Genomic DNA, 13,565 nt, shown 5'->3' with positions numbered 1-13,565 from the left:
ATGGCGCCATTCTCCTTCCCCCTCCCTCCCGTCCTCCTTCCCGTCGGCCCGCGCGCCTCTCGCGAGAGCCCGGCGCTATTTAAGGTGCGGGGAGGCCATTGCCCGCCCTTTGCGGCGGGGCACCGGGAGGCGCACGCAGGTGGGTCCGGGCGGATCCGCCGCCATCCGTGCTGCCGGGGCCCGCGAGCGAGGGACCCGGGCTGCAGGGACAGTCCGGGCGCTGTGGAATCGTGCCCCGAGGACCGGGGCGCGTTGCGGCGGTCGGGGAGGGACCCCGCGGAGCGGTGCCGGCGGGGTGGCGCCGGCCCCAGCACGCCGCTGGCAGCCGAGCCTGGCGAGGGGGCGAGCGGTGTGCCTGGCCCTTTGTCAGGTTCTTCAGCAAGTTTAGATGTTTTTTTCCTTTCCTAAGGGATCTGCATGCTGTGCCCAGCGAACCAGGCCGGAGCTGCGGTAGTGGCCTGCAAAGGATGCTGAGCTGCGACTTGTGAGTACTGGGCAGGAGCGGTGCGGTCAGAGCGGCACTGCTGCCGCTGTCCTGGGCCTTGGTTTTGGTTCTGGGTCTGTGTTCGGGTGAACCGTGGTTCAGGTTCAGGCCATGGGTGAGGCAGCGTTAGTGGTGTGCGCGCATAGGCCTGGTGAAGCTGGTGCATGAGGGGCCCAGAACTGAGCACAGCATTGGAGGAGTGGCCTCAGCAGTGCCCAGCACAGGGGGACGGTCACTGCCCTGCTCCTGCTGCCCACACCATGGCTGAGCCAGGCCAGGATGCCATCGGCCTTCTTGGCCCCCTGGGCACAGCATGGATCATGTTCAGCTGCTGTTGTCCAGCACTCCCAGGCCTTTTCTGCTGTGACCCAAGTGCAGGAGTCGGCACTTTGCCTTGTTAAACCTCACTCACTTGGCTTCAGACCATCAATCCAACCTGTGCAGGCACCTCTGCAGAGCCTTCCTCCCTTCCAGCAGATCAACATTCCCACCCAAGTTGGTGTCTCCTGCGAACTGAATGAGAATGCACTTGAACCGCGTTTTGGGGTCCTCAGTGAAGACATTAACCTGGTCTGGCCCCAGCACTGATCCCTGGGAACCTCGCTTACGACCAGCTACCAGGTGGATGTAACTCCATTCAGCACCACTCTCAGGGCCCAGTCATCCATCCAGTTTTTAATGCAGTGAGCAGTGCACCCATCCAAGCCATGAGCAGCCAGTTTCTCCAGGGAAATGCTGTGAGAAATGGTGTCCAAAGCTTTACTGAGGTGCAGGCAGACAACATCCGCGGCCTTTGCCTCATGCACTAAATGGGTCACCTGGTCATAGGAGATCAGGTGGGCCAGTTGGGACCTACCTTTCCTAAAGTCATGCTGGCTGATCCTTTGGTTGAGTGCATGTGCCCTCAGAATGATCTGCTGCAGGTTATGTGAGGACATTGGATGACTTCAGATGCTAAACTATGTGTAACTACAATTGAAATCTTGAAGGGTATGATGATGAGTTAGTAAAACTCCAAAAAGCACAGTAAAATTCAAAAGATTCAGGTCTACAGGGCTAGTCAATGACTTGACAAGCAGGTAAAATAACTTTAGGCTGTTACAGAGGAAAAACCAGGTTCCTTTGCTGTGTGTTCCAGTCGCTTTTGTATAGACTCGGGCCACTGAAGAGCTAGATTGTTGTCTTGCAGATTCAAGTGAAAATTAACATTTTAGTTCTGGGGCTGATCTCTGACGATTAATAGCCAGTGAACAAATGGGTGATGGATTGTTAAGGGCAGAAGATTCTAGGTATCTTACAGCTTACAAAAAAAACAGGGAAGATGGTATTGCTTCTCACAATGACAGTGTCTTGGGTTAATTTAAAGGTTTTAAACCACAGTGAAGTAAGTATTGATGTATGTCTTTAACTGCAATGTCCTTACAAGTATAAGAAGCCAATGGCTACTTGTATGTGTGCTTATTTGGAGGAAAACTTACCCCTAGCAGAGAGAGGGTTCAAACATTCAGAATTCATCTCAGTGAGTCTCTAAACAATCTGTTGCACCGCTGATGTTTGCCTTCCTTTGGGCAGGAGCTGGACTAAAAAGATTCTAAAAAATTTCTGACCTCAGTTATGCTGTGAATATCTTTAGGTGAGTGGCTGTGACCTAAATGTTAGTATGAAAAATATAACTGGTCATAGTTCATAGGAAAATCTCTGCTCAAGTTTGCTCGAGATTTATCTTGTGAGTTTACCCTGTGATCATGAGCGGAGTAGAGGAAAGTTTGTTACCTGATAAATAAAAAAATTGTTTTAGTTTCTTAAATTCTCATTGCTTTTTAGGGCAAACTGAAACATGACTGATACAGATGAAGCCCAGGCTTCTGGCTCTGATTACCCTGATGCCCAGGAGCTGATCAGCCATCAGCAGAAGGAGCCATCGGAGGTGTACTCATGGCAAAGGAATACAGGAACAGAGCGTTCCCGTTCAAGGCAGAGGGCGGCTGCTCCTGGGGAGTCTTCAGCTCATCCTAACAGCATGTGCAAATCAGCAGCAGCTTCTGAGGTTTTAGTGATTAGCAGTGATTCAGAAATGTGAGTTTTTATCTCCAGTTCAGAACTTTTCCTGTGGAGAACCTGTGTAATGTATCATAAAAGTGTACCTTCTTTTAAAGTAAATACTTTTTTCTTCTTCAGTGATGTCTCTGCTGCTCGTCCTGAGTGCTCCATTGCACCTTCAAAGCGGAAAAGGAGATCTCAGTCTTCAAGGCAACAAGCTGCATCTGTTACAGGAGTACCTGATGATGAAAGCTCCTCAGATTCTTCTCTGTGTCCCCAAAGTCCAGGGAAATCATTGGAAGTTTCCAAGCAGCAGAAGTCAAAACTTAATTTAAAGGCCATTTTTGCCTATCACTTCAGGGGAAGGAAGTTCAAAGCAGCTGCACACCGAAAATACAAAATTCATGCAGGGAAGAAAAAGAGGAAAAAAAAATATGAGAGCACAAAGATGCCCACAGGGAGGCCCCCACTGACAGCCTCACCTCAGGAACAAAAGAGGAGGCTTCTAGACAGAGGTTTTCAATTCCCTTTTGTTGAAAAACATTATGGGGAGAAACATATTCCCTTAAAGATGGTTGTTGGCTATGAGGTAAGTCCTCTGTTTTGTGGGATGAATATTTTCTTAGTCTAAAAATTGTGAATTGAAACGAGTTATGTTGTGCTTCTACTAGAATAAAACAATGAAACAGGACACTTGATGTTGTAGGTTTGCCTTTTAAAGCAAACCATGCAAGAATATATAGAGATGTTGATAGGTTACGACTTAGTTCATAATATAAATGCTTTATAGTGGTATTTTTAGGATCTTACCCGAGTATTTTTTTCTACAGCAAGCAGCTGCAAAGGGATATTTCAATTATATTAAAGTGCTTAAATATGAAGAACATCTTAAAAAAGCTTTGAAAGCCCTTCAGGCCAGTGACGACTTGGAGAAAGAGTGTGTGATGTTACGGAAACACAAATATTTGGATGATGAAGGCCCCATTTCCCCTATTCAGGAGACAGAGTAAGTTCATCTTTACTTGCTATTTTGTGCTTAACTGACATAAATATGTGTGTGTATCAACTTCAGGACTCCTGCCTTTTAACCTATGAAAGCACTGTTTATTTTGGGAACAAAACACTGCCACTTAGGGTTCTGTGTGTGTAGATGTGACTTAAAGGTTCTCTCAGAAGAAAGTATCTGTAATTTCATCTGAAGACTAATAATTGTTAGTAGAAATTGAAATAAAGCATTTCCTGAAATGCACTCCTCTAATGTTATCCCAAATAAAGTACAGTGTTCTAAAAAAAGACTGAAGTATAATTTTTAATAGCTTTTTACATTATTAAAAATCTGAGAGTAATCTTTGGTCTTCAGGGTCAAGCAATTAGCTTAGTGCAATAAAAAGACCTCTAAATCAGCAAGAATGCTTGCTGTTGTAAATGTACTCATAACCTTGAGAAAGCCTAAAAGACAGTGTCAAGGTACAATGCTGTCTTTCAGCTCCTGTTCACTTCAGGGCTTGTAGCTTACACATTTTAAAGTACTACAAAACCACACAGTTTGATCTAATGTTTTTTAATTTCAGTGATGATGAGGACAGCTTTAATTCTGATGCTCAGGAACACCTTGATGCCAGAGTAGTGGTAAGTAAGCACTCTGTAACTTCAGGAACACTCTAGCCTTTCTGTTCCAAAGTTAAAGAATCTGTAGATAATGTCTTTAGTATTAATTTCTTGAGCTTAGATCCAGAGTTGACTGTGACTCTGTGAATCCTGATCTGTTAATGCAGAAGGAGGTTGATGGTCCACACTCTTCTCTTCAATGTAATGCTGAAATGTATAGGAATTCTGCAGTTCTCTGCAGAGTTCTTAAAACCCACGAATTTACTACTAAAATCTTATATCTTAAGTATCTCAAAACTAGACTTGTGACTACTTCTGTCTTTATTTTCTAAGGAGAACAGCTCTTTCATTCTAAGCAGCACAATTCCTAGTAAAAAAAAGTCAAAGCCAGGAAGAAACTGTGCAAAACCACCTGAAGTGATTGAAATAGTGGATGAGGAGGATGGTGCTGAAGAGAACTCGGTGCCTCTGCAAGGCTCACCTCGGTGAACGGCAGATGGACAAATGAGGTGGCAGTGGCGTTTTTCAGATCCCTCTTTCACGGGCCTGTTTGTGTGAAAACATTGTTCTGGAGTCGGTGGTGAGCTCTCCACAAGCTGCCTGGGCACATTCAGCTTACTGTGAGTACATTGGGCCTGTGTCTGAGACAGTTACAAAAACGGGATGAGTTGTCCTCATGCGAAGCTTTGAAGTGTCTTCTGTGCTGTTCTCTATCAAGAGTATAATTATAACATTCCTGGTTCAGTGGCTGATGGTCTTGCTGAAATTCTGGCTTCTGCAAATTGACTTCTGTTAACCAATGGGTTATGGAATTTACATAATTAAAAATGGGAAGAAAAGGGCCAAATATTGCAATGGAACAACAGCACAGGATAGAAAAGTATGTGTACATAGAAAACATACATCTGTATGCTCAAGTTAGTTAAAAGCAGTTTGGATGCCTGCCTTTCATAGCTGACTTCTTTGTGGGTGGTCCTTGAGAGATTGTTTTTCTGTCTTAGAGGTGCAGGTTTAAAATGCTTCAAAAGTTAAAAGGTTGAAGGTAGAATTTAATTCAAGTCAAGTGCCAGCAACAAAAATGCAGAAGTGGTTTGTCAACTTTGACAAAAGCCTGTTGCAAAATGTGGTTAATGCATTTGAATGATCAATTTTGTATGATGGAGGTTGTCTATTCCATGTGGAATAACTTCTCAGAAAACATTCTCTGCTCCTTAATGTAATACAATTATCTGAAGTTGTATAATCTGTAGCAGTATAGTGAATCTTGAGTTAAATTTTTTTCCCCTCTTGCCCTTCTCTGTCCAGAATGGCTTTAGATGTGAACGTGTCTTAGTAGAAGTTAAAAGCTCTTTATTATCAGTACTTACCAGGTATTGCCCCAGCTGCAAATACCTTTCTCAAATGTGTTTTAGCCAGTAGGAGACATGGCTAGTGTTCAGAAGTGATCTGAATGTCCCTGAGTCCTACTGCAGCAGTTTTGGTAGCTGAAGTAAGAAATGTTTAAGATGTTCACTTGTGAATCAGCAAGATTTATAAAGGAGTCACCTCGCAGCCTTATTCAGGTACTTTTAACCAAATTGCTGTCAGCAGCTGGCAGCTGTTCAGGATGTAAAAGTGATCTGTGCTGAACAAGCATGTTGTCAGAAAAAGGCTTTGTGTGCTGGTTGAATTTCCTTCCAGTGCAGCTGACAGTCTGAGGAGATTTGCAGTAGGTGCTCAGTACTGAGAGCAGGTCAAGCTGTGTTATTTACATTCATGAATTAAGGTCCCAAATGTTTGTAAAGGGAGTTTCCCAAATGCAGCTTGATAGCTCTAGGACTGCAAAAGTTACTCTTCAGCATGTAAAGATCACAGCTAAAACTGGTCCAGAATTAATGTAACTCTTTCAGATGCCTCCCTGAGAAACACTCCAGGGCTTGAAAGACTCATCCTGGATCTAGGAATGGGGTTCTTGCTTGCTAGGGCATAGTGAGGGGTGTGTGGAGCCCTGCTCATTCTGCAGTTCATGTGATGAATTTGGCTGTTCAACTGCTGAGTGACTCAGAAATGAACTAAGTTTCAATTCTGATTAGAACTGGAAAAATTTACATGAAAATCAAGCTTACTACAGCTGTTAATTTGATTGTTGAAATCTGGCTTTGACTTCAGGAATCTTCAGTTATTTGACTGTATATGACAGTTCTTAGCAGTTGTTTTTTCCTTCCCTTCTAGTTTATGTTGCTTTTGGAAGATTAAACACCTCTTGGTTTTCTTGCTGCACAGGGTAAGCTGTTACTTAGGTTTCAGTATTGTTTCCTTCAGGTAGATTTTTCTGCATTATTTCACACAAGGCTTTGAAAAAGCAGCACTCCATAGTTAAATACATTGCAGTGCTCCACAGCTGAGAAGCTTGTGTGGTTTGGAGCTTCCAAGGTATGAGTTCAGTGCTACATACCTTTCATCAGCCTGACCCAAATTAGTCTGTAGCCTCTCTTTAAACAAAAACTTGAGTTCTTCAGTACTTCAAAGTGCAGTTTGTGTTAAAAACCAAGTTTTACCTGATGTCCAATGCTGCAGGACAACTTTTTCTGATCTGATTTGGACAACACTGCCTGGAATTTTCTCTGCTGAAGATGCTGAGGAACTCCTTTCCCCTCAGTGTCTTCATGGTGCCTCACCCACAGTTTCTGTGCCAGGGTGTGTTGTACAGCTGCAGCTTCTGGTGGCTTGGCTGTGGTAAAATTCCAGCTTATTTCATAGCCCTTGCAAGAACAGGAAGAAAAGCAGAGAGCAGCTGGGAGTCTTGCATGTACATGGCTGTGAAAACTTCTTACTGTAGGACATGTTGCCAAGTTTGCATGGCTTTGGAAGTGTAGGAAAGAACATGGAAGAAAGCACCTTGTAAGGATACAGCATAGGAAAAGCCCTTTAACATGCGAAACAGTGAGCTGAGGGTGGGCAAGCAGTGAAACCTTCAAAAACATTCTTGAATAAGAGGATAGAAACAGGCATCTCTCTTGGCTGTTGCTGTAGGTAGAGAACTGCTCTAGGAAGCATGTCAGGTGGGCCCAGTGTAAGTTGTTCTGGGGAGTGCATGTGATTCTGAACCCCTCTCCACAATACCTCAGTTACCTGTCTCTAGAACTGGAAAGTGTGGTAGCTGTCAGCTTCTACTGCTCACTAAGTGTATAGTCGGTTGGGACCTAGCTTCAAATGCTGTTTCAAAAACTGTAAAAAAATGAATGTTTGTTCCAGCACTTGATCAGGTTTTGTCTTCCGCTGTAGGCAAAAAACCTGGAACCTAGTGCTTAGAAAAAACCCTTCTTTTGCAACCCACAGCTGATTCATATATTGGTTGTGTTACTTATATGAAGGGACAATATTTGCATGGCCTCTAACAGCATTCATTCATTCAAATGCTGATCAGTCTAGAGTTTGGTGTTCTGAGTTTTCAGAAGTGTAGTTTGGTTGTATCTTTCTTTGCAGATGAGCACACTCACACTGCAGCAACAGTACCTTCTTGGGGATCTCTTGAATTCTTACGGCTGTTTGCTGACCTTCTGATTCACAAATCCATTCCTTCAGTGGACATCTGTGCAGCACAGTAGCAAAAGTGGTGAGCTTCGTGTTTCTTAGCTTCAGCATAAGACTACTGGATTTCTTCAGTCTAGAAAATTCCCACAGCGAGTGATCAGACTAATTTGTGCACTGTATGGTATCTGCACCCAGCAGTGTCTTCCTGATGGGGTGTTCAAAAAGCAGTGCTACAGTATTTCAACAGCTGGCATCGTTGGTTTTCATGCACATGTGCTGGTTAAACTTGGTATTTCTGTTGATACAAGTAGATTTAGTGTTTCTTAGTGGGAAGCTTTTCAAAATACAACATCAAAAAACTTAACCTGTTATGGATTAAAAGTATAGTTAAGCTAGTGACATTGTTCCTAAATATTTTTTCTTAAAAGGGCATTCATTCCTGTGATGTGTGGAACTGATTGGAAAGCCTCTACTCAAGTTGTAAGTATTGAGGAAACAGTTGGTTTTTTTCCTAGGTGGAGGTGGTTGTATGAAGACAAAGGCTCAAGTTTTAAGTTCTTGGCTGCCTTTTGACAAGAAAAAAAGTATTCTATTTTGAAACACAAATCCAAGTTCCACTAGAGACAGGTTTCTTTCCAAGTTACCTGGTTAGGCTAAAAAAACCCCAGGCTATTCTAAAGATATGGTGAAATTTTTATGCCTCGTTCTTCAGCAACGAGACACAACCTGCTGTGTGTCTGAATTTGAGAACGTGGCTAGAAGAGTAACAGGTTCTGCTTTCCTCGCTGTATACTCAGTTGCAGTGGTGACAATGAGACCTGTAACAAGTTCACTTAGTGGGACAGTTCTGCAAACATACTTTAAAATGCAGCTACTGTGAAATCTTTAATAATAACAATAATCTTTAGTTGAGGTGCCTCAATTCTGCAGCCTCTGTATTGAAAGAAGTAGAATTAGCTGGTAGAGGAAAAATACTTGGCAGTGCTGAATTCTTGTAGGTGGTTTATTGAAAACATATTTTTAAGATGTCTTAAGGTGGTCTCTTCTATGCTTTCTTTGTGACGTAACTCCCTTAGTTTTACCTTCTGTGGCACAGTGCTCCAGTTCCAACTGCATATGGACCTTGATGGTAGTTTTGGGATAAACTGGGCTGTGGTTTGATTGCAGATAAAATGCTTTGTTGTGTCATCAGCATTCAGCCAGTGTAACTGGACTGCTTTCTGCCTGGCTTCATACTGAGATAAAAGCACCCAAGTCTTGATAAACTGCTAAAATACTGAGGAAACTTGAAAGTTACTTAAATACAACAATTTATTTTCTTTTAGGAAGTTCACCTGAAGTCCAGACTGAACTAGCATCTTGGTAAGTTTATGTGACTAGTTTTTTTATCCTTGCCTGCTTCAGGTGTAAGCCGCCTCTCTTAAACTTGGTGAGCTGGTTATAGTGCTGCTCCTTTCTTACTGAGAAACTTACTGAGAAAATGCAGTGTTGTTTCAGAAAACATGAAAGCTTATCTTCCCCAAACTTTAGAGTGCTGTGAGAAAATTGTTGTGATGATTGGCAAAATGTTCAACTGCTCTGAAAAGAGTGAGTGAGAAGAGCCTTTCTGAACATATCTACTCTGTGCTTTTGTAGGTTCTGCTGATTTGTATGCACATACATACTGGTTTGTAACATTACTTGTTTTTTTCTGGTGTCAGGTACTTCAAAAAAGTGAAAGAAGAAATGCAGGATGCCATTTCACAGAAGTCTGAAGCTGCTTCAAGGGTTAGTGTGACATCTGAAGTTCTGCCTATACCCTAATGACTGAGGGGCTCTGGTTGTCAGTAGGCCAGAAGTCTTTCAGACAAAGCTTATTTGTGAGGGTTTCAGGGACTGTTATCCACTGTATCTTAATGGATCATTCATTCTGTTAAGGGAAGAATTTATTGTAACTTCAGTTTGCTCAAAGAATGTTCATGGGAATTCTTCAGTCAAAACCAAGGTGAACAGGTAAACTGCTTAAACTGATAGTTTTGTGTTGACCAGTAAGTTACACTTTGTAGAAATATTCTTTATATACTTCATTATAGGGAAGATTCTGCAGAGTTCTGTAGTTAATTCCCCTTGATGTTTGCTTCTCAGGTAACTGACTTTGTAAATCAAACTTCCTAATATGAAGAAGGTGCTAGTGTATAATTTACCTTCTTCCTTTCCCAGAATGTCTTACAACAAGATAAAATGACACTGGGATCTATACCAGCTACCTTTCCAGTCTGCTGGATTTTTATTTCTCTCTCGTGTTCATTTATAGTACCAGAATTGTTGAGGTCTATCCCGATAGGATCTTTTCTGTAGGTTCTTGTCGTTGGAAACGCCTCACAGAATAAACTTGTGGTTTGGCTTTACCCACTTAACTACCTGTTAGCTCTGTGGGATAAAACTGCAAGACAAATCTTAGAGCAGAGTCCAAGGAATGCGGGAATGCGCAGTGTTTTCCTTTGGATGAACTGGAACTGTGCCTGGAATACAAAACAAAAAGCAATTCAAGTGGAAAAGCTTGGTTGGAGTCTAAAGTCCTGTGTGTTCTGGGACTTCAGGTGCAACTGACATTCTGAATTACATGGGCTGAATTTAGTTTTTTGCCCAGGTTTTTGTGTTAGGTATCTGACTTGTAACACAATTTTTTTGCTGCCTGTTTTCTGGATGGCTTAAAGCAGTCTATTCCCTCGTTAATTTTGCAGGAGTGATTATTATTTCTTGTTTCAGTGGCCATAGGTAAGAAGAGAGAGCACTGTGATGTCTGTTATGGAGTAACATCATAAACTTGCTGCATTTTTGTTTTGAATTGAGAGATGCTCCAGTTTCATGCTGAGCAGCAATATTTGGGTTATTTCTTTATGTATGGGGTTTAAAGAGTTAATTCCTGAGCAGCTCAGTCAGTTTACTGCTATACTGTTGAAATCCCTGGATTCTGTTCTGTAGAATGAAGAGTTCAAAGTTAAAGAAGCAAAGTACTTTGGAAAAAGTATGGATCTTCACGTAGGAGAAATCTGAAGCTGCTGTTCACGTTAGCCTGTTCTCCCTCTCAGCTACGTGGCAGTTTTGTGAAGAGTTCCTCTTGCTCCCTGACACACACTGATGTATACAAAAGCTCAAATGTAAAATAAGTTGTTGTGGTTGCAGGTCTGTAGCTGTTGCAGTGTTGCAGCACCTGCACCCAGCAGCCTTTCCTGGTGGGATGTTCAAAAAGCAGTGCTACACCAGTGCAGCATTTGGCATCCTTGGTTTTCATTCTGCTGTGTTTGTTACACCTGGTATTTTTGCCAAAACAGTCTTTAACCTCTTAGGGATTTCAGTGTACCTACTTTCTATTTTCATGTAACAAATGAAAATAGAGCTTATAATTTGTCTTTGTTCTGGTGATCTGTGTGAAAACTGGCTGCTGGCCTCTGGCACTCAGCAAGTGCATTCAATTCTTTCTAACAGGTGCTTGAGGATACAAAAGGACGTGAACTGCCCTGAATTAAAAAAAATTAAAGTAACTTGTTTGACAGGTAAGCACTCAGTTACTTGCTCCATACTATTTCACAGTCGGTGTATTAGCTTTGTATGATTGTAAACATGGGAATTACTAAACTGTTGTAGAACTAAGTGTAGAAATAGTTGTGTAGTACCAGAGATTACTTGGTAGTGATCACTGCAGATCTTGGCAGTATCTGAGCAGATCATACATATGTGAGTCATTCTTCTGTGTATACATACTTTCAATACTGTCACAGTTGTGCAGCCATCTGTAGTACTGGTGTCTTAATTAAACTGCTGTTGGTTGTGAGGAATTCCTCAGTACTTGGGGCTTGTGCCATACTTCAGGCTTGTTCACAGCTTGGGTTATGAACTGGCAGGGTTGACTGGTCCTTCACTGGGAAAGATGGGCAGCTGGGTTATTGAGTGAAGTCCTGTAAGAGCGGTGAGAGGAGTATGTGGTCATTACCAAGGCTGCTGGGATGTCGCTGTTTCTGGTGAGCTGTGGACATGACCATAAAGCAAATCCACCAGACTCCTGTGTTGCCACATGCCGTGGCACCAAGTCTGCTGGGAATAAAGCTTTAACACAGGAAGGACACAACATTCCCTTCTGCTGTTTAAAGCGAGTTCCTGCGGAGGTGTAGGGATGAATCCTTGAGCACCTTCAACACTTTAACTGCAGAGGAACAAAAGTTTCTCTTGGGAGATCTGTAGATAGGATTCCAGAGCCCCTGATGAGAGAGTGGTTCTTTGGAACATAAGCAGAAAAGGGAGACAAAGACTGTTCTGAGCCAATTGACTCAAGGTGCACTTTTCCCCTATACCAACCAAACCTGACTCTCTAACTCCTAGGGTCTGCTATCAAGTTGCTGCCTGTCACAGGGATGAGAAATACCACGTGGATGAGCTACCAAAGTGTGTGAAGGTAAGGGCACTTACCAAAAAAGCTGGTGCTGTAAAGAAGTTGAAGGTCACTTCAAAGAGGGTTTGCATGGCTGAAAAACCAGCAGCTCTTAACGCGGTGACCGCATATTGAAATCCTCTGCAGGATGCCGTGGACACTCCATGTGTGCCATGGTCTATTTGTGAGGAGACAACCCCTCATGTGGTTGGGTGACCTGGGCCTTGTCCTCCGGCCTTTGGGGGGTTTTGAGGCTGATGTAGAGGAGGGGCTACTCAGTTCCACTCTGAAGCAAGAACTTGCAGCATGGGACACTGCAGGGTTGCAACAGTTGTGGTTTGAGCAGTCTTGCAGCCCAGTTTATGCTGTTTGTGTGTCCAGAGATGGGCAGCAGCAGAGCTGGGGAGGGCTCTGGAGCAGCTGAGGGAGCTGGGGGTGTTTACCCTGGAGAAAAGAAGGCCCAGGGGCAACCTTCTGCTTTGTAAAACCACCTGAAAGGAGCTTGTAGTAAAGTGGGGCTTGGCCTGCCAGTTAACAAGCAGTAGGATGAGCGGAGATGACATCAAATTGTGCCAGGAGAGGTTTAGATTGGATATTAGAAAAGCTGGTTTTATGTGGATTGAAAGTGCTAATAGGTATTTTTCCTCTCAGATCCTGGTGATGTTGCTGCAAGCCTGCTGCAAAGAATGGCACAGCTGTTCCAAATGAAGAAAGAACCTCCAGAGTGTTTATTGCAGTTTTTTTGAATTAAACATTCATTTGAACTTGTTCCTGTTTTGTACAGTGCAGTAGTGCATGTTGTGACTTGCTTCTTGCCCTCCTGGGAGCTGTGGTGAAGGTGCCTGTTCACTGTTAAAGAAGGCCCAGCAAAACAGAGTATAGAGATGACTGGAAGTGGCTTTATCAGGTCTTTTCCCTCACTTCCCTGTCACTGAGCTCAGCTGCACCAAAGCCCTGGGCAGGTGCTCATTGTGTACAGAATCTCACAGCATTGAAGTTTGGGGCTCTGGGCTGTAGCCTGCGGTTGTTTCCTGTTGCTGCACTGAAAAGCCAACGAAGGGTTGAAGTTCTGGCTGCTGGTCAGTCCCCTGTGCGTTGCTGGTAGCAGAATGCTGGCTTGCTCTCTTCCCTCGATACTTGGAGAGAGGAAGAGAAATGTTGATGTGTGTGAGCCTCAGCAGACCTTGCAGAATTGCCGTGCTCTACTGATGATCCCAGAATTACAAACAGCCTCCACTGGCCTCCATGGAGTTTACCAGACTGGTTCTGGCTTATGGTTCACTGCTGCAGTACAACTACAGCAGACTGAAAGAAGTGTAGAGTCAATTCACCAAAAATCAGCTTTATAAGAGTTCCTTGGAGCAGATTTAGATGCTGCAAAAATGAGCACAGGGCTGGAGCAGCACCTCCTATGAAGGGGTTCAGCCTGGAGCAGAGAAGGCTCCAGGAGATCTTTATAGAGCCTTAAGCACTGCAGGGGGATTGGAGCAGAGGACCTTTAACGGTCTCTTC

The 13,565-nt window shown here is 43.4% G+C and overlaps 1 protein-coding gene and 8 non-coding genes across 11 annotated transcripts; all 9 read left to right on the top strand.

The window, feature by feature from the left end:
• The first annotated feature begins 67 nt into the window (after positions 1-67).
• Positions 68-12,823, top strand: TAF1D (TATA-box binding protein associated factor, RNA polymerase I subunit D). Of its 3 annotated transcripts, none has more exons than XM_063394492.1 (15): positions 68-139; positions 410-484; positions 2,309-2,560; positions 2,663-3,113; positions 3,355-3,530; positions 4,096-4,153; positions 4,466-4,752; positions 7,598-7,727; positions 8,074-8,125; positions 8,971-9,007; positions 9,346-9,412; positions 9,563-9,637; positions 11,114-11,181; positions 12,005-12,077; positions 12,705-12,823. In XM_063394492.1, exons 3-7 carry the CDS (start codon positions 2,322-2,324, stop codon positions 4,619-4,621), a joined length of 1,080 nt encoding a protein of 359 aa, XP_063250562.1. In that variant the 5' UTR covers positions 68-139; positions 410-484; positions 2,309-2,321; the 3' UTR covers positions 4,622-4,752; positions 7,598-7,727; positions 8,074-8,125; positions 8,971-9,007; positions 9,346-9,412; positions 9,563-9,637; positions 11,114-11,181; positions 12,005-12,077; positions 12,705-12,823. The 3 variants fall into 3 exon arrangements, with proteins under 3 accessions (XP_063250562.1, XP_063250561.1, XP_063250560.1); XM_063394491.1 differs by lacking the exon at positions 9,563-9,637 and adding an exon at positions 6,344-6,395; XM_063394490.1 differs by lacking the exon at positions 9,563-9,637.
• On the top strand, positions 6,134-6,205 carry LOC134549242 (small nucleolar RNA SNORD5). The gene has a single exon (XR_010080046.1). It is a non-coding gene; the product is annotated as a small nucleolar RNA SNORD5 (small nucleolar RNA).
• On the top strand, positions 7,365-7,492 carry LOC134549239 (small nucleolar RNA SNORA40). The gene has a single exon (XR_010080043.1). It is a non-coding gene; the product is annotated as a small nucleolar RNA SNORA40 (small nucleolar RNA).
• Positions 7,816-7,954, top strand: LOC134549230 (small nucleolar RNA SNORA8). The gene has a single exon (XR_010080034.1). It is a non-coding gene; the product is annotated as a small nucleolar RNA SNORA8 (small nucleolar RNA).
• On the top strand, positions 8,343-8,474 carry LOC134549233 (small nucleolar RNA SNORA1). Its single transcript, XR_010080037.1, has one exon. It is a non-coding gene; the product is annotated as a small nucleolar RNA SNORA1 (small nucleolar RNA).
• On the top strand, positions 9,189-9,261 carry LOC134549229 (small nucleolar RNA Z40). Its single transcript, XR_010080033.1, has one exon. It is a non-coding gene; the product is annotated as a small nucleolar RNA Z40 (small nucleolar RNA).
• On the top strand, positions 9,949-10,080 carry LOC134549236 (small nucleolar RNA SNORA18). Its single transcript, XR_010080040.1, has one exon. It is a non-coding gene; the product is annotated as a small nucleolar RNA SNORA18 (small nucleolar RNA).
• Positions 10,823-10,961, top strand: LOC134549231 (small nucleolar RNA SNORA8). The gene has a single exon (XR_010080035.1). It is a non-coding gene; the product is annotated as a small nucleolar RNA SNORA8 (small nucleolar RNA).
• On the top strand, positions 12,121-12,250 carry LOC134549232 (small nucleolar RNA SNORA25). Its single transcript, XR_010080036.1, has one exon. It is a non-coding gene; the product is annotated as a small nucleolar RNA SNORA25 (small nucleolar RNA).
• Positions 12,824-13,565: the final 742 nt, after the last annotated feature.

The sequence above is a fragment of the Prinia subflava genome, chromosome 3, assembly GCF_021018805.1.
Source record: "Prinia subflava isolate CZ2003 ecotype Zambia chromosome 3, Cam_Psub_1.2, whole genome shotgun sequence".
Lineage (NCBI taxonomy): Eukaryota > Metazoa > Chordata > Aves > Passeriformes > Cisticolidae > Prinia > Prinia subflava.
The sequence above is the reverse complement of the archived record's forward strand: the minus strand, read 5'-3'. Positions and strand labels throughout refer to the sequence as shown.

Coding starts and splice junctions, on each gene's coding strand:
- TAF1D (XM_063394490.1), top strand. CDS start 2,322: ATGACTGATACAGATGAAGCCCAGGCTTCTGGCTCTGATTACCCTGAT. Junction 2,561..2,662: donor ATTAGCAGTGATTCAGAAAT/GTGAGTTTTTAT, acceptor TTTCTTCTTCAG/TGATGTCTCTGCTGCTCGTC. Junction 3,114..3,354: donor AGATGGTTGTTGGCTATGAG/GTAAGTCCTCTG, acceptor TTTTTTCTACAG/CAAGCAGCTGCAAAGGGATA.